General features: G+C 42.3%; 1 protein-coding gene across 1 annotated transcript in view; it reads left to right on the plus strand.

Annotated features, from left to right (window-relative positions):
• Positions 1-13,227: 13,227 nt before the first annotated feature.
• Positions 13,228-20,104, plus strand: part of LOC127316202 (ABC transporter C family member 10-like) — a 186,060-nt gene continuing 179,183 nt past the window's right edge. The window contains exons 1-4 of the mRNA XM_071823428.1: positions 13,228-13,323; positions 13,393-13,698; positions 14,160-14,218; positions 14,445-14,587. Coding sequence (XP_071679529.1) covers positions 13,228-13,323; positions 13,393-13,698; positions 14,160-14,218; positions 14,445-14,587 — 604 coding nt within the window. The remainder of the gene's footprint in view (positions 13,324-13,392; positions 13,699-14,159; positions 14,219-14,444; positions 14,588-20,104) is intronic.

Genomic DNA, 20,104 nt, shown 5'->3' on the forward strand with positions numbered 1-20,104 from the left:
TTTTCGAGCTGAGCAGCGGAAGTATTTCTTAAAAATCGATTACTGTACTGCTGTCAAGTTTGACGAATTCCTGCTGCTTTGTGTTTATGTGACTCTTCTAGTTTTCATTTTCTTGTTTTTGTTTTGTTTCTTTCCTAAAACACAAAAAGACCAAAAATATTTCTGTTGTTTCTCTTCACCATTTGCTTATTTTGGTTTCTTGCTTTTATTTTGCTTTATTTGCTATCGTTGGTTTGCTATAAGAAAATCCAAAAAGATTTTGCTTTGTTTGCTTGTTTCCTTTTGTTCTTATTTCCAATTCGAAAACACCAAAAATATTTGCTGTTCTTCTTTGGTTTTGTAAAGTTCATTTTGAGTTCAATGGTCTTCGGTGGCTGGAGCGTGGTTTTCATTCCATATTATTCAAGCTACACAAGTGAAAGGCAATAATGACGATCTACGACAATTCGACTGTGGTGAGAGGCTGGTATGAACTCTATTTGTTTTCATTTTTGTACGTATACTCATCCATGTGAGCATGCTTAGTTGGTTCATGTGAGGTATATGTCATTTAAGAAAGTCTAGTAGTTCATGATCTCTCATGTTTGGCTCCAATTTATTAATATGAGTAGCATGTCATGGATGTTTGCTCGCATTGTTTTATTCATAAACAGCTATGACATTGTGGTATCCTCCTCTGAATAATTCATTCGAATCGACTTGGCACATGCTCACGCATGCATATGACTGAACAAAAGTCAATTAAGCCTCGATGATTTACTTTGCTTCAGAGTTCTTGTATCACTTTTATGCCTCCATTAATTTATTTTGCCGCAAGCATGATTATGACAGTGACTGCTCTCTTGATTTGTCGCTCCCCAGTCTATTGCTAGCCTTCACTTGTGCTGAGCGGGAACGCTACTCGTGCTTCCAAACCCCTGAAAACCAAGTTGTTCCAAAGTGTCCACCATAAATACCTATGCATGGCATTTCAAACCATTCCAAGTAAATTCTCATGCGCTACCTTTAAACCTTCAAAATGCTTCTCAATTTGTGTAATATTTTATAGCTCATGAGGAAGTATGTGGTGTTTATCTTTCAACCTTGTCATTTACTTTTGATAGACCTTCATAATAAGAGCTGGCAACGGGGTGCCCAGCCCCAATTAATAACTTTATTAATAATTCTCTTCACACGTTTTGCTCTGATTCATCAGTAAGCAACTTAATTTTGCAAATAGACACTCCTCCATGGTATGAGATTGATGGAAGGCACCCGAGGATTCGGTTAGCCATGGCTTGTGTAAGCAAAAGTTGGGGGGAGTGTCACTCATAATAAAAACTAAAGTACGTGTGTAAACAAAAGAGAAGAGGGATGATCTACCTTGCTGGTAGAAATAACGCCCTTCATGGGAGCCGCTCTTGAAAGTCTGGTTGGAGAGGTAGTTGGTGTACCCATTACCATTCGTTGACAACAACAAACACCTCTCAAAATAATTTTACTCCTGTTTAAAAAATGAAAAGCTCTAGCGCATGTTAATCCCTGCTTCCCTCTGCGAAGGGTCAATCTTTTACTTTCATGTTGTGTCATCATCCTTTGTTTGAGCACTTTCTTGAGAGCACAATTGTCATTCTTAGTATAATATGCTTGTCCCAAAATATGATTGACTGTGGTATAACTTTGATGCTTTTATCTTTGACAATATCTATTTCTAGTCTTTCTATGAACTTTAGAGGTGCCTGGGCATTTATGTTTTGCTGTTCAAATTCGGGCAAGCGAGATACCACTTTATCATATCCTTTTATGAACATTGCAATCCTGCTTATAGACATGATTCATGATGCTTATTATTAATTGTTGGTACCTTTCCATGATTGACATAGCTATTAGATGATCTTATTTGCATGTATCTTATTATGAACTGCCTAAGTGTTAGCCATATCATGAGAATATTTACATCATATGAGCAAATGTGTTCGTGAAAGTTCTTTTATCACACTCAGTTGTTAACTGAATTGCTTGAGGACAAGCAATAAGCTAAGCTTGGGGGGAGTTGATACGTCCAAAACGTATCTACTTTCCCGAACACTTTTGCTATTGTTTTGCCTCAAATTTGTGTATTTTGGATGCAACTAACACAGACTAACGCTATTTTCAGCAGAATTGCTCTAGTGTCTTGTTTTTGTGCAGAAATCCAACTTTCGGGAAAATCCTCGGAATTTATACCAAAGGGCCTATTTTACCAGAAGAATCACGGAGCCAGAAGGGCAGGCCTGGGGGAGGCCCAGGGCCCCCAGACGCTAGGCCGGCGCGGCCTAGAGGGGGGGGGGGCACGCCGCCCTAGCGTGTGGCCCCCTTTGCTGCCCTCTGACGCCCACCTCTGGACTACTTAAAGGTTTCGATCTAAAAACGCGAGAAGGGAAGTCAAAGTCGGCAGAAACCCTCCAGAACGCCGCCACATCGCGAAACTCCGTCTCGGGACCAGAAACTCCGTTCTGGCACTCCGCCGGGACGGGGAATTGGGGAGATCATGGCCATCATCACCACCGACGCCTCTCCATCGACCAGCCATGTTTCCCCCATCCATGTGTGAGTAATTCCCCCGCTGTAGGCTGAAGGGGATGGTAGGGATTGGATGAGATTGGTCATGTAATAGAATAAGATTGTTAGGGCATAGTGCCTAGTGTCCGTAATTGGTACTTTGATGATATTGTTGCAACTTGTTATGCTTAATGCTTGTCACTAGGGCCCGAGTGCCATGATCTCATATCTGAACATGTTATTGTTTCATGATGATATGCATTGTTTTATGATCTTACCTGCAAGTTGTATACACATGTCGCTGTCCGGAACCCGAGGCCCCGAAGTGACAGAAATCGGGACAACCGGATGGGAAGGCAGTGATGTGAGGATCACATGTGTTCACGGAGTGTTAATGCTTTGATTCGGTACTTTATTAAAAGGAGTACCTTAATATCCAGTAGATTCCCTAGAGGCCCGGCTGCCACCGGCTGGTAGGACAAAAAATGTTGTGCAAGTTTCTCATTGCGAGCACGTACGACTATATCCGGAACACATGCATATGGATTGCTTAGTACTTGGACACCGTTTTATTATTATCTGCAAATGTCCTGCTTTGATTGTTACATGAGTTTCTCTCATCCATGCAACGCCCGTCATCCATCCCTGTGCCTACAGTATTTTAATCCTGTTGTTTACTATAATCACTACTGCTGTCTTTGTTCCACTGCTGCTGTTATTTCACTACTGCTACTGCTATAAAACTGTTACTACTGATAAACTCTTGCGAGCAAATCTGTTTCCAGGTGCAGCTGAATTGACAACTCCGCTGTTAAGGCTTTCAAGTATTCTTTGTCTCCCCTTGTGTCGAATCAATAAATTGGGTTTTACTTCCCTCGAAGACTGTTGCGATCCCCTATACTTGTGGGTCATCAAGAGTGAAAGCTCTAAGCTTGGGGATGCCCCGGTGGTTCATCCCTGCATATTTCAAGAAGACTCAAGCATCTAAGCTTGGGGATGCCCAAGGCATCCCCTTCTTCATCGGCAACATTATCAGGTTCCTCTAGTGAAACTATATTTTTATTCCATCACATCTTATGTGCTTTACTTGGAGCGTCTGTATGTTCTTGTTTTTTGTTTTGTTTGAATAAAATTGGATCCTAGCATTCATAGTGTGGGAGAAAGACACGATCCGCTGTTGCATATGAACATATATGTTCTTAGCGTTATTCTTAATGTTCATGGCGAAGGTTGAAACTGCTTCGTTAATTGTTATATGGTTGGAAACAGAAAATGCTACATGTGGTAATTGGTATAATGTCTTGAATAATTTGATACTTGGCAATTGTTATAGCTCATGTTTAAGCTCTTGCATCATATACTTTGCACCTATTAGTGAAGAAATACATAGAGCTTGTTGAAATTTGGTTTGCATGATTGGTCTCTCTAAAGTCTAGATATTTTCTAGTAAGGGTTTGAGCAACAAGGATGACAGTGTAGAGTCTTATAATGCTTGCAATATGTTCTTATGTGAGTTTTGCTGTACCGGTTCATACTTGTGTTTGCTTCAAATAACCTTGCTAGCCTAAGCCTTGTATTGAGAGGGATTACTTCTCGTGCATCCAAATCCTTGAGCCAAAAACTATGCCATTTGTGTCCACCATACCTACCTACTACATGGTATTTCTTTGCCATTCCAAAGTAAATTGCTTTAGTGCTATCTTTAAATAATTCAAAATTTATCATCCCTTATTTGTGTCAATGTTTTATAGCTCATGAGGAAGTATGTGGTGTTTATCTTTCAATCTTGTTGGGCAACTTTCACCAATGGACTAGTGGCTTCATCCGCTTATCCAATAATTTTGCAAAAAGAGCTGGCAATGGGGTTCCCAGCCCCAACTAATTAACCTTCATAATTTTACAAAAAAAATAGACACTCCTCAGGTTGGACGGCACCCGAGGATTCGGTTAGCCATGGCTTGAGAAAGCAAAGGTGGGGAGGAGTGTCATCTAAATAAAACTAAAATAAAAAGGCACTCCTTCATGGTATGAGATTGTTGGCAGGCACCCAAGGATTCGGTTACCATGGTTTGTGAAAGCAAAGGTTGGAAGGAGTGCCACCCAAAAATAAAAAAAATTCATGGGAGCCGCTCTTTGAAAGTCTGTCTGGCAAGGGGGTTAGAGTGCCCACTACCATTCGTTGACAACAACAAACACCTCTCAAAACTTTACTTTTATGCTCTCTTTATGTTTTTCAAAATAAAAGCTCTAGCACAAATATAGCAATCCATGCTTCCCTCTGCGAAGGGCCTTTCTTTTACATTTATGATAAGTCAGTTTACCCATTTCCTTCCATCTTAGAAGCAAACACTTGTGTTAACCGTGCATTGATTCTTACATACTTGCATATTTGCATTCATCATATTACTTTATATTGACAATTATCCATGAGATATACATGTTACAAATTGAAAGCAACCGCTGAAACTTAATCTTCCTTTGTGTTGCTTCAATGCCTTTACTATGAATTTATTGCTTTATGAGTTAACTCTTATGCAAGACTTATTGATGCTTGTCTTGAAAGTACTATTCATGAAAAGTCTTTCCTATATGATTCAGTTGTTTAACCATTGTCTTTACCATTGCTTTGGATCGCTGCATTCATTACATGTGCTTTACAATAGTATTGATCAAGATTATGATAGCATGTCACTTCAGAAATTATCTTTGTTATCGTTTACCTACTCGAGATGAGTAGGAACTAAGCTTGGGGATGCTGATACGTCTCCAACGTATCGATAATTTCTTATGTTCCATGCTTGTTTTATGACGATACACACATGTTTTATACATACTTTATGTCATATTTATGCATTTTCCGACACTAACCTATTAGCGAGATGCCGAAGAGCTAGTTGCTGTTTTCTGCTATTTTTGGTTTCAGAAATCCTAGTAAGGAAATATTCTCGGAATTGGACGAAATCAACGCCCAGGGGCTTATTTTTCCACGAAGCTTCCAGAAGTGCAAAAGGGAAACGAAGTGGGGCGACGAGGCGGCCACACAACAGGGCGGCGCGGCCCACCCCCTGGCCGCGCGGCCCTAGCGTGTGGGCCCCTCGCATCGCCCCCTGACCTACCCTTCCGCCTACAAATAGCCTTCGTCGAGAAAACCCCAGTACCGAGAGCCACGATACGGAAAACCTTCCAGAGACACCGCTGCTGCCAATCCCATCTCAGGGGATTCAGGAGATCGCCTCCGGCACCCTGCCGGAGAGGGGAATCATCTCCCGGAGGACTCTTCACCGCCATGGTCGCCTCCGGATTGATGTGTGAGTAGTTCACCCCTGGACTATGGGTCCATAGCAGTAGCTAGATGGTCGTCTTCTCCTCATTGTGCTATCATTGTTGGATCTTGTGAGCTGCCTAACATGATCAAGATCATCTATCTGTAATGCTACATGTTGTGTTTGTTGGGATCCGATGAATATGGAATGCTATGTTATGTTGATTATCAATCTATCATCTATGTGTTGTTTATGATCTTGCATGCTCTCCATTGCTAGTAGAGGCTCTGGCCAAGTCGTTACTTGTAAATCCAAGAGGGAGTATTTATGCTCGATAGTGGGTTCATGCCTCCATTAAATCTGGGACAATGACAGAAAGTTCTAAGGTTGTGGATGTGCTGTTGCCACTAGGGATAAAACATCAATGCTATGTCTAAGGATGTATGTGTTGATTACATTACGCACCATACTTAATGCAATTGTCTGTTGTTTGCAACTTAATACTGGAAGGGGTTCGGATGATAACCTGAAGGTGGACTTTTTAGGCATAGATGCATGCTGGATAGCGGTCTATGTACTTTGTCGTAATGCCCAATTGAATTTCACACTACTCATCATAACATGTATGTGCATTGTCATGCCATCTTTATTTGTCAATTGCCCAACTATAATTTGTTCACCCAACATGCTTATTCTTATCGGAGAGACACCACTAGTGAACTGTGGACCCCGCTCCATTCTTTACATCGAATACAATCTACTGCAATACTCATTCTTACTGTTCTCTGCAAACATCATCATCCACACTATACATCTAATCCTTTGTTACAGAAGCCGGTGAGATTGACAACCTCACTGTTAAATTGGGGCAAAGTATTTTGGTTGTGTTGTGCAGGTTCCACGTTGGCGCCGGAATCGCTGGTGTTGCGCCGCACTACACTCCGCCACCATCAACCTTCAACGTGCCTCTTGACTCCTACTGGTTCGATAAACCTTGGTTTCTTACCGAGGGAAACTTGCTGATGTACGCATCACACCTGTACTTGGGGTTCCCAACGGGCGTGTGCTTTACGCGTCAACAAGCTAAATTTCTGGCCCCGTTGCCGGGGACGTGAAGGAAAATTACACCACAGAGATATCTAACTCCCACGTCAACTGCACGCTAGCAGCTAAATTTCTGGCGCCGTTGCCGTGGAGTTCAAGACACGCTGCAAGGGGAGTCTCCACTTCCAATCTCTTTACTTTGTTTTTTTGTCTTGCTTTATTTTTATTTACTTCTTTGTTTGCTGCATTATATCAAAATACAAAAAAATTAGTTGCTAGCTTTACTTTATTTACTATCTTGTTTGCGTTCCCCATATTAAAAACACAAAAAACTTAGTTATTTGCATTTACTTTATTTTTGTATCATGACTAGTCCCGTAGTTGTTACTCTATCACCCGAGGAATCAATCTTTACTTTTAAACAAGGGGGCGAGGAGAGTTTTAAAGAAGCCTGGTCTAGAGTTTTTGATTCTTATAATAAAACTGAACCTAAAATGACGCTAAGTTTACTTCTTAGTAATTTTTATTTTGGGCTTATTCTTCGTTATAGATATGCCTTAGATGCTGTAGTGGGAGGAGATTTCCTTCATTGGGATGGGGATCATGCTTTTAATGCCATAAAAAAATTGGTTACATCATCTAGCTCCACTAATAATTTTGATCCATCCCTTGTTAGTATTTATAATAGATTGAACACTCTTGAGACAAGTGTATCTTTTGCTTAAAAGAAGGGTATGGTCGGATTCGTGAGCATTTTGATTATGTTCCAATAAACTCTGAACCGTCGATGTGGGACCCCACTATTAAAGTTACTATTGATGGTAAAATTTTCGATGCTCGTTGTGATATTATGACTGAATTTTTCCTTATGCCTGAAAGTATTTATGAAACTTTGACACTCTGGGGACTTACTGCAGGTGGAGAAGGAATAACTCTTACTGATAACTCTGTTATAATTACTAAGGGAATAGCTGAAGGAGTATTCACAACCCTTCTTGGAAAGACGGTATCCACTGATTATCTTGTTATTGAATGTGTAGGTACAGGACAAATCACACTTGGAAGATCCCTGCTGAAGCTCTTCGGAGTAACCATAGATGTGGGAAAAGGCACTCTAAATTCCTCCATACCTGGATGTAGTCATATATTCCCCAAACCAAAGAGTAAGAATAAGAGTAAGAAGGGTAGGCGCAGAGCCTCTGGTAAGAATGCCAATGCTTCATCTCTTGATAATACTTGATACACACTTTCTGCGCCTAGCTGAAAGGCGTTAAAGAAAAGCGCTTATGGGAGACAACCCATGATTTTACTTCTGCACTTTTGTTTTATATTTGAGTCTTGGAAGTTGTTACTACTGTATCAACCTCTCCTTATCTTTATTTTGTTGCATTGTTGTGCCAAGTAAAGTCTTTGATAGTAAGGTTCATACTAGATTTGGATTACTGCGCAGAAACAGATTTCTTGCTGTCACAAATTTGAGCAGTGTTCTCTGTAGGTAACTCAGAAAAATATGCCAATTTACGTGAGTAATCCTCAGATATGCACGCAACTTTCATTCAATTTGAGAATTTTCATTTGAGCAAGTCTGGTGCCCCAGAAAAATTTGTCTTTACGGACTGTTCTGTTTTGACAGATTCTTCCTTTTATTTCGCATTGCCTGTTTTGCTATGTTTGATGGATTTCTTTATTCCATTAACTTTCAGTAGCTTTGTGCAATGTACAGAAGTGTTAAGAATGATTATGTCACCTCTGAACATGTGAATTTTTGATTATGCACTAACCCTCTAATGAGTTTGTTTTGAGTTTGGTGTGGAGGAAGTTTTCAAGGATCAAGAGAGGAGGATGATACAATATGATCAAGGAGAGTGAAAGCTCTAAGCTTGGGGATGCCCCCGTGGTTCATCCCTGCATATTTCAAGATGACTCAAGCATCTAAGCTTGGGGATGCCCAAGGCATCCCCTTCTTCATCGACAACATTATCAGGTTCCTCTAGTGAAACTATATTTTTATTCCATCACATCTTATGTGCTTTACTTGGAGCGTCTGTTATTTTTTGTTTTTTGTTTTGTTTGAATAAATTGGATCCTATCATTCATTGTGTGGGAGAGAGACACGCTCCGCTGTTGCATATGGACAAATATGTCCTTAGCTTTACTCATAATGTTCATGGCGAAGGATGAAACTGCTTCGTTAATTGTTATATGGTTGGAAACAGAAAATGCTACATGTGGTAATTGGTATAATATCTTGAATAATGTGATACTTGGCAATTGTTATAGCTCATGTTTAAGCTCTTGCATCATATACTTTGCACCTATTAGTGAAGAAATACATAGAGCTTGCTGAAAATTGGTTTGCATGATTGGTCTCTCTAAAGTCTAGATATTTTCTTGTAAGGGTTTGAGCAACAAGGAAGACAGTGTAGAGTCTTATAATGCTTGCAATATGTTCTTATGTAAGTTTTGTTGTACCGGTTCATACTTGTGTTTGCTTCAAATAACCTTGCTAGCCTAAGCCTTGTATTGAGAGGGATTACTTCTCGTGCATCCAAATCCTTGAGCCAAAAACAATGCCATTTGTGTCCACCATACCTACCTACTACATGGTATTTCTCTGCCATTCCAAAGTAAATTGCTTGAGTGCTACCTTTAAAATTCCATTCTTTGTCTTTGCAATATATAGCTCATGGGAAAAATAGCTTAAAAACTATTGTGGTATTGAATATGTACTTATGTATCTTATTTCTTAATAAGTTGCTTGTTGTGCGATAACCATGTTCCTGGGGACGCCATCGACTATTCCACCTTTGTTGAATATCATGTGAGTTTCTATGCATGTTCGTCTTGTCTGAAGTAAGGACGATTTACCATGAGTTGAATGGTTTGAGCATGCATATTGTTAGAGAAGAACATTGGGCCGCTAACTAAAGCCATGATCCATGGTGGAAGTTTCAGTTTGGACAACAATCCTCAATCTCTTATGAGAATATTATCTGTTGTTGAATGCTTATGCATTAAAGAAGAGTCCATTATCTGTTGTCTATGTTGTCCCGGTATGGATGTCTAAGTTGAGAATAATCAAAAGCGAGAAATCCAATGCGAGCTTTCTCCTTAGACCTTTGTACAGGCGGCATAGAGGTATCCCTTTGTGATACTTGGTTAAAACATATGTATTGCAATGATAATCCAGGTAATCCGAGCTAATTAGGACAAGGTGCGGGCACTATTGGTATACTATGCATGAGGCTTGCAACTTATAAGATATCTTATACATAACACATATGCTTTATTACTACCATTGACAAAATTGTTTCTTGTTTTCAAAATAAAAGCTCTAGCAAAAATATAGCAATCCATGCTTCCCTCTGCGAAGGGCCTTTCTTCTACTTTTATGTTGAGTCCGTTTACCTACTTCTTCCATCTTAGAAGCAAACACTTGTGTTAACTATGCATTGATTCTTACATACTTGCATATTTGCATTCATCATATTACTTTATATTGACAATATCCATGAGATATACATGTTACAAGTTGAAAGCAACCGCTGAAACTTAATCTTCCTTTGTGTTGCTTCAATGCCTTTACTATGAATTTATTGCTTTATGAGTTAACTCTTATGCAAGACTTATTGATGCTTGTCTTGAAAGTACTATTCATGAAAAGTCTTTGCTATATGATTCAGTTGTTTAACCATAGTCTTTACCATTGCTTTGGATCGCTGCATTCATTACATGTGCTTTACAATAGTATTGATCAAGATTATGATAGCATGTCACTTCAGAAATTATCTTTGTTATCGTTTACCTACTCGGGACGAGTAGGAACTAAGCTTGGGGATGCTGATACGTCTCCAACGTATCGATAATTTCTTATGTTCCATGCTACTTTTATGATGATACTCACATGTTTTATACATACTTTATGTCATATTTATGCATTTTCCGGCACTAACCTATTAACGAGATGCCGAAGAGCCAGTTGCTGTTTTCTGCTGTTTTTGGTTTCAGAAATCCTAGTAAGGAAATATTCTCGGAATTGGATGAAATCAACGCCCAGGGGCTTATTTTTCCACGAAGCTTCCAGAAGTCCGAAAGGGAAACGAAGTGGGGCGATGAGGCGCCGCCACACTAGGGCGGCGTGGCCCAAGGGGGGCCCGCGTGGCCCTAGCGTGTGCCCCCCTTGTCAGCCCTCCGACTCCGTCCTTCCGCCTACAAATAGCCTTCGTCGAGAAAACCCCAGTACCGAGAGCCACGATATGGAAAACCTTCCAGAGACGCCGCCGCCGCCAATCCCATCTCGGGGGATTCAGGAGATCGCCTCCGGCACCCTGCCGGAGAGGGGAATCATCTCCCGGAGGACTCTTCACCGCCATGGTCGCCTCCGGATTGATGTGTGAGTAGTTCACCCCTGGACTATGGGTCTATAGCAGTAGCTTGATGGTCGTCTTCTCCTCATTGTGCTATCATTGTTGGATCTTGTGAGCTGCCTAACATGATCAAGATCATCTATCTGTAATGCTACATGTTGTGTTTGTTGGGATCCGATGAATATGGAATGCTATGTTATGTTGATTATCAATCTATCATCTATGTGTTGTTTATGATCTTGCATGCTCTCCATTGTTAGTAGAGGTTCTGGCCAAGTCGTTACTTGTAACTCCAAGAGGGAGTATTTATGCTCGATAGTGGGTTCGTGCCTCCATTAAATCTGGGACAGTGACAGAAAGTTCTAAGGTTGTGGATGTGCTGTTGCCACTAGGGATAAAACATCAATGCTATGTCTAAGGATGTATGTAGCATTGATTACATTACGCACCATACTTAATGCAATTGTCTGTTGTTTGCAACTTAATACTGGAAGGGGTTCGGATGATAACCTGAAGGTGGACTTTTTAGGCATAGATGCATGCTGGATAGCGGTCTATGTACTTTGTCGTAATGCCCAATTGAATTTCACACTACTCATCATAATATGTATGTGCATTGTCATGCCATCTTTATTTGTCAATTGCCCAACTGTAATTTGTTCACCCAACATGCTTATTCTTATCGGAGAGACACCACTAGTGAACTGTGGACCCCGGTCCATTCTTTACATCGAATACAATCTACTGCAATACTCGTTCTTACTGTTCTCTGCAAACATCATCATCCACACTATACATCTAATCCTTTGTTACAGCAGGCCGGTGAGATTGACAACCTCACTGTTAAGTTGGGGCAAAGTATTTTGGTTGTGTTGTGCAGGTTCCACGTTGGCGCCGGAATCGCTGGTGTTGCGCCGCACTACACTCCGCCACCATCAACCTTCAACGTGCCTCTTGACTCCTACTGGTTCGATAAACCTTGGTTTCTTACTGAGGGAAACTTGCTGCTGTATGCATCACACCTTCCACTTGGGGTTCCCAACGGGCGTGTGCTTTACGCGTCAACAATGGGCCAGCACCAGGAAAGGCAGCGGCAGCGTATGGACGACCCTCCGGCCCTACCAAGCAGCTTAGATGATCTAGGTAGGCGGTACGGGAGATACACCCAGATCAAAACTAGGTTTCATCCAAACTCCACCAGCCCCAGCCCCGCGTCTGCCGTCGACCGTGGCACCGCCGGAGAAGGTCTCTGCCACCACACGGACGCAGGGTCGCCGCCCTGGTCTCATATCGGCGACTCTCCGACTCTCGCCGCCCCAACAACTCCAGTGGCGGACTCCGCCTTCCACCACCCCAAGTCACCTTCAGCTGTTAGGACCGGAAGTGACCAAATTCCTATCCCTTGTTCCAAACTTTTGGGGCCCTCATGAGTCCGAGGTGGAGTGTTTGTCCCTTACATTTCTTTTCTTCCGGAAGAACTAGACGCGGTACCCTAGAGTACTAAAACCGATATGGCTCTGGGGCCTGATGGGCTTACAGTGTCGTGCTTTAGTTTTTGACCTTACCACTCCAAATACTTCTTTATGTAGTATTCAAATTTAGAAAAGTTTGAGTCAACTCTTTCTAGAATGTCTTGTATTTACGAATTAATGTATTATTGTTTATTGTCACAAGAAAATTATATTGGCATGTTCTGCGGAAGGATTATATGGTGAAAACAAAACACCATCATTTCTTAAGCGACCACTTGTTCCAAAAAAAATTATGGGTAGGTTTATATCTTGTATGAAAGTGCATTTTTGGTCCTAGGGTATATTTTTTCTAGTAAAATAATGAAGTATTCGATGCTATTTAGTTTGTGGGTACTAACGTTACAAATTGTAGAGTTAATTTCCCGCTTTCATACTTGCACAGGTTTCGTGGGATTGTCATTATCCTATGGTCTTTCCCTGAATACGTCATTTGTTTTCTCTATTCAAAACCAATGCATCTTTATGACTTAAATAATCTCGGTGGAACGGCTAAACCTGGACATGGACATACAAAGTGAAGCAGCAGCAGTTGTTGAAGAAATTCGAGCGTCAGCAGATTGGCCCCAGGATGGAAATATGGAGCTTAGAGATTTGAAGGTAATCAAATTTTAGTATTTAAATGGCAAAGTCCTAACACTTCTAACAAATTTATGTGACATTTCACAGATTAGGTATAGGAAAGATACCGCCTTCGTATTACATGAAATCACTTGCAAGTTTGAAGGTGGAGATAAGATTGGTATAGTTGGTCAAACAGAAAGTGGCAAGACAACATTAATTGATGCATTGTTTCGTCTTGTTGAACCGGCTGAAGGAAAAATAATTATAGACTCGGTGGGCATCAGTACACTAGGCTTACATGACTTGCGTTCGTGTTTGGGTATTATTCCGCAAGATCCAACACTTTTTCAGGGGACAATAAGATACAGTCTAGATCCACTTGGGCAATACTTAGATCAACAAATATGGGAGGTAAAGATGTACACCCCTTTTCTTATTTATCCAGTGATGAGATAAGATTATTATGAAAGGTGTTACACTGAAAAAGCCTGATGTAATATTAAATCATGAGGGATCCCCCTTAGTATTGTGGCAATTCAGCTTAGTTACTGTTATAGTATACCTAAGAATTTCAGAAAGTCCAGAACATTATCAAAGTGGAGTGAATTAAGCGAACAAAGGGAATCTTGACAAGTCACCTTTCTCATAGCAATTTTCAAAACTAGTCAAAACTAGATTGGCCGGGAGGATACAACTTATCATTGACTGTAGAAATAGGCAGCCAAGTTTGAGTTGAGGAGAGCTCGATCTTGTAGGGAGTGTACACCCATACGTCCACCAACTTAGCTCATGTCCCCTTTTTCTATTTATGCCACATATACATTTCAAAAGGATTCACTAAAGTGGTTGCTTCATTTGTTATTGTTGTGCAGGTTCGTGACAAATGTCAACTTCGTGAATCTGTACAGAAGAAAGAACAGGGGTTGGATTCACATGGTAGGAAACTTTACTTCATCTATACTTTGGTTTCTGTAGTTCATTTTGGGCAAAACAGAAAACTTTACTCTTGCCATTTCAGGAATTCAAGAAATACATATGCCACTAAATATGTGAAACCGTTAGTAGTTCTAGCCTTCTAAGTGTACTAACTATATATTTTCGCTAGCGAAATGTTTGAAACTATTTCATTCAGAGTACTGATCAAGATCTTGTCACAATAGTGCTGTGGAAGATGGGTCGAACTGGAGCATGGGCCAAAGGCACCTCTTCTATCTGGGACGCGCACTTTTGAGGAGGCACAGGATCTTAGTTCTTGATGAAGCCACAGCCTCTATAGACAGTGCAACGGATGCTGATATCCGTATGCAATTCAAGCTTCTAACATGCCCATCGAGGATCATGACTCCTCTGGCCCATCCGGGGCACCGGTGTCTGAAGCTTCTAATATTGGGTTCGTTGCATGGAAAATAAAAATTATTTTATCGCAAAGACGAATAAATTCAAGATCCAATCTATGAAAAAGCCAAGATCTAATCTATGAGATCGGAGCAACGAGATAGAAGAGAGACTAACCCTCAAAGATCCAAAGCCTTAACGAGATCAGATCTCGTGGTTGATAAAGACGATCCTTCCGGTGCTGCAATCCGGCAACACCTCCGTACTCGGTCAAGCGTACGGTGTCGATGAAGTCCTTCCTCTCCCCATCCAGCGGGCAGCAAAGGAGTAGATCCCTTGGAATCCCAGCAGCACGACGGCGTGGTGGTGGTGGAGGAGGAGAATTCCTGTAGGGCTTCGCCTAAGCCGGAGCAGGAGAAACTGGGAGGGAGGAGAGGTGGCATATTAGGGTTGCGTGCGGAGCAGCTATGGCCGGCCAACCCACCCCTCTATATATAGTCGGGGTTTAGGGTTAGGGTTTTCGAAAACCCATCTAGGGCCGATGCCTAGTGGGCCCAGACCATGCCTAGGCGCAACCTGGGGTGGGCCCACGCCTAGTGGTGGTTTGGCCCACTCCCGGCCTTTCTCCGTCTCTCCTTTTGACTCCGTCACTGTGACAGAAAAATAGAAACTTCTGCTTTTGTTTTGTTCAATTCCGAGAATATTTCCAGAACAACTTTTCTGAAATACAAAACAACAGAATTCTTCCTGAACAATTCCCAAACATAAATTGCCTCCGGACCATTCCGGACCTCCTCGTGATGTCCTGGATCCCATCCGAGACTCCGAACAATATTCGGTATTCATCTCATATTCCTTATCTACTAAACAACATCGAAACATAAGCATGTCACCCTACGGTTCGTGAACTATGCAGACATGATCGAGAACCCTCTCCGATCAATAACCAATAGCGAGATCTGGAGATCCATAATGGCTCCCACATATTCAACGATGACTTCATGTTCGAATGAACCATTAACATACGATACCGATTCACTTTGTCACGCGATACTTTACTTATCCGCGGTTCGATCATCGATATCTCTATACCTAGTTCAACCTCGTTAGCGATAAGTACTCTTTACTAGTACCGTGGTATGTCATCCCTTGTGACCTTGTCACATGCTTGCAAGCTAATTAGATAACATTCCACCGAGAGGGCTCAGAGCATATCTATCCATCATCGGGATGGAAAAATCCCACTCTTGATCCATGTAACATCCCAAATTTCAAATCAATGAAGAAGAAGATTTTCAATTACTCAAAATTTAGAACCAACAAAAACTTTTATCAACACATGTTCTATACATAGTACTCATGTCTGATTTTTGGTGTGAATGCCAGGATGTTTGTTTGTGTGCTTAGGCTTACCACCTAAAACCCTAACTTAATCCTTTGAAGATCACAAAGCAAATAAAAGAGGAAGGAAAGAAAGAAAATGGAAAAAAATCACAAAACCCTCACATATGGTTTAGGCCATTTTTGAAAATCTTCAACCTAGACCATTTTGGATTGCATCATTAGTTGGAGAATGTTACTAAACACTTATAAACATTTTGGAATCAAAGAAACTCAAATCAAATCAAATTTGAAATCAAATTGTGCTCACATGCACTAATGGTCAAATCTGCCAATTTTAACCTGATGCCTACTTTGAGCCTCTGTATTAAGAGATTTTCAAACCAAACAAATCCAACTCTTTGCACCTCATGCAAGACCACATCAAGGTGAACAACTTTGGTAAAGCACACCCCTGCAAATTCTTGCTAGATCCGAAGTTATGCTCAAGGAAAGTTGGAACTTTTTAACAGATTCTAGTTAGTGTCAAATTTGAAATTTCACAAATCAATTTAATTTTTAACACCAGCACCACAATTGTGCGTCCTTGATCACATGAATCAACTCCAACAAATTTCATTCAAAATTTTGCAAATTTAGTTCATGCGGCCATTTTGATAAACACATGGTGAGCAAAATCAAACCAAATCCAAAATCACTATTCCAAATAGTGTTTGGCCCAATTTCTGAAACCAACTTGTTCAAACATTGTCCCCTGGTCCCCTCCAACACTTTTCCCTAGCTTGAACCCCTAGAAGATGGCTAGACATGGCCATGCCATTGCCATGCCGACCACCTCCGACATACAACATGCTATCTCTCACTCCCTTCCTCTCCAACCCTGCCAACCTTGTGTAAGGGTATTTTACCCTTATCCATTATTTTGGTAACAATGACACCGTGCTAGAGTATTTGACCTAATACGTGTATAAGGATTATCTCAGGTATTAGGCAAAGAGGCATAAATGGTGTATCAAAGGAACACGAAGGCTAAAGGAGACCCCCACTTCAACAACAATCGAAAAGGGGTCTACAGAAGAAATCCGGTCTGTCACCCGGTTGGACCGGGCTCCAGACCGGCTGGTCCGGCGTGCGGTCCGGTCGACCGAGCGCCAACCGGGCGCCAACCGGGCTGCAAACCAACGCCTGAGAGAGCCTTCGTGCTCGAGTTAGTTGTATCCTCATATAGGTTGCTTCACCTAGTTTGCATTAGGCTCACCTTTATATTCCGCAAAGCCTAATATTGCAAAGAAAGAATTAAAATCTGTAGAAACCTATTCACCCCCCCTCTAGGTTTACCATCTCTATACTTTCAATTGGTATCAGAGCCTGGACTCTTATTAAGGGCTTCACCGCCTTAAGAGTGAGATGGATAAACTATTCGAGGGTCTAGATGAAGACTCTAACCTTTCGGTTAAAGAGACACTACTAGGAAAAAGCCTATAGGTGGAGGCAAGTGGTGCCGGCGCACCACCTGGGACGTGCGCCGGTGGAAATAGTTGCCGGCGCACCACTTTGCAGCCGCGCCGGCGATGCAGCACTACTGCCGGCGCAGCACCTGAAAAGACGCGCCGGGGATAAATCCTGGCATGGCCGCGGCCGATTCGGGCCAGGCCCAAGAATCATTGCCGGCGCACCAGCCCAGGGATGCGCCGGCGGAAAAAGCGCTATTGCCGGCGCACCCCTGGGCTGGTGCGCCGGCAATGATTCTTGGGCCTGGCCCGGGGGTGATATAGCCGAAAGGGCTATGTTCTGCCGGCGCACCCATGCCCTGGTGCGCCGGCAGTAACCTGGGCAGTTATTTCTGCTCAACAACCACTCCCCCACTACTACCACTCCACTCCTCCACACAAACCCGAGCCTTCTCCCAACCCAGCTCATTTTTGCCCATTTCTATCCCCAATTTCACCAATTTCACCAACCAAAATCATATTTTTTGAGCAAATCTTCCCTTCCTACATGCATCTCCCACATCCCCCTATGTAGATGTAGATCTACTATCCCACATTGACCGCTCAATCTAGATCTAGATCTAGAAAGTCGGCTTCCATACGCCGTGGTAGCGGCGCGACGTCTCGATCTCGTTGACGAATATATCAAACAAATAGGTGATTAATGAACAAATTGAGGAATGAAATCGACGTATGTTGGACATTTGAAGCAAAGCTCTCGTGTGTGGCATATATATATGTTGTGCCCCGCGCCCAACATCATGACTTACCAAGCGTACGATATCAACGGGTACACATTCTACACGGAAGAAAAAGACAAGAACAGTGTTTACCAGAACTCAGGGGTAACGATGGATTCTTGGACGGGTGACGTAAAGACTAGATACTACGGAAGAATCGAGGAAATCTGGGAGCTTAGCTACGCTGGGGAGAAAGTGCCGATGTTCCGTATCAGATGGGCTAAGAGCGTCACAAAAGAAGACCGGTATTTCACCACCATGTTTCTATCCGAAGCCAACAAATCAAAGTCCACGAACGCCACCGCGCAGAATGAGCCATGGGTACTGGCAGAACACGTGCACCAATGCTTCTTCATAACCGACCCATCCAGGCCTAGCCGTGTTATCGTGAGGAGAGGCAAGAGGACCATCGTCGGAATGGATGGAGTCGCCAACGAGGAAGACTTCGAAGGACAAGTCGGAGACCCAATGATGGAAGAATCTGAGGACGAAGACACAACATACACCACAAGAAGAAGCAGGACCACGCTACCGAGGTCAGGTCGACCCTTCAAAAGAAGAAGTCACGACACGGGGCTAAATTATTCAACGACGAGCAAGAAAAGCAAGAAGAAAGCGAAACACTCTTCTCAATCGATGATGTAAAACTTTATTTGCAATCTATAACTCATATTTTGTGTAATTCATAACTACTCATATGGTCATGGCCAATATTTTATGTATGACTAATTAATATTGTGTTGGTCAATATTTTGTGTATGTAATATATAACTCATATTTTTTTATAATGCCTAATTAAGATTTTGAATTTTTTTTTGCATATATAACTCATGCATATTTCTTGGCTATTATCTTGAAAAGATAAGAACATAAATATAATAGAAAAGGCCAGAAAAGAAATAAAGAAAAACAAAAGAAAATATGAGTTGGGGAGGTCATTGCATGTGATTCGGGCCAAGTCCCGGGTATACACGGACTAGACTTATTGCCGGCGCACCGTGGCTTTGGTGCGCCGGGTCCACCTGTCCCCGGCGCACCAAAGCCCTGGTGCGCCGGCAATAAGTCTAGTCCGTGTATACTTGGGACTTAACCGCACGCCGACTCGATTTCTCCTTCTTCCCCATTCCTTCGACGCCGCCAGAACCCTAGCTAACCGCCGCCGCCCTGCACCTGTCCCCGTGCCGCCGAGCCACCGAGAGGAGCAGAGCCGCCGAGAGGAGGAGGAGCAGGTGTCCCCACACCGTCGCCTCGGAGAGGAGGATCGAGCAAGCGTCACCACCGTCGCCGCAGAGGAGGAGGGCTTCGCACACACGCGCCGGCCACCGTCGCCACCGTCGGTAAGAACCGCCCCTCTCCCTTCCCCTCATCCTTCCCCGACGCCGCCAGGACCTCCTCCACCTTCCCCTCTCCGCCCCCGCGTCCGTCCCCGATCGGTGCCCCGCTTCCGCCCCGCTCCCGAATTCCCCTCTCAGCTTCATCGAAATTGCTTAAATTAACTTGCTTGGGAGTTCACTGAAATTGAGCAGTAGCAGTAGCAGTACAAGAAATAGGTTCATTCTCTAGTTCATTTAAAAAATGATTAAATGGGTTCATTGGTTCATGCTATGGTTGAGGAGGCAGAGGAAATTAAATGAAAATAAACTTGCAGATGGTATGGTTCATGCTATGGTTCAATTATAAAATGAAAAAAACTGATGAAATGGGTTCATTGGTAAATGCTTGCAGTAGGTTAGTGTTAGTAAATTTGCTAGTTGCAGTAGCAAATGCTAGTCTTATTTGCTAATTGCAGTAGCAGTTGCAGTAGTTGTTAGAAAAAATGATGAAAAAATGATGCAGTAGGTTTATTTGCTAGTTGCTAGTTGCTTTAAATGATGAAATGCAGTAGCAAATGCTTGGTTCATAGCAAATTGA

The sequence above is a fragment of the Lolium perenne genome, chromosome 7 (genome assembly GCF_019359855.2).
Source record: "Lolium perenne isolate Kyuss_39 chromosome 7, Kyuss_2.0, whole genome shotgun sequence".
NCBI classification, from domain to species: Eukaryota; Viridiplantae; Streptophyta; class Magnoliopsida; order Poales; family Poaceae; genus Lolium; species Lolium perenne.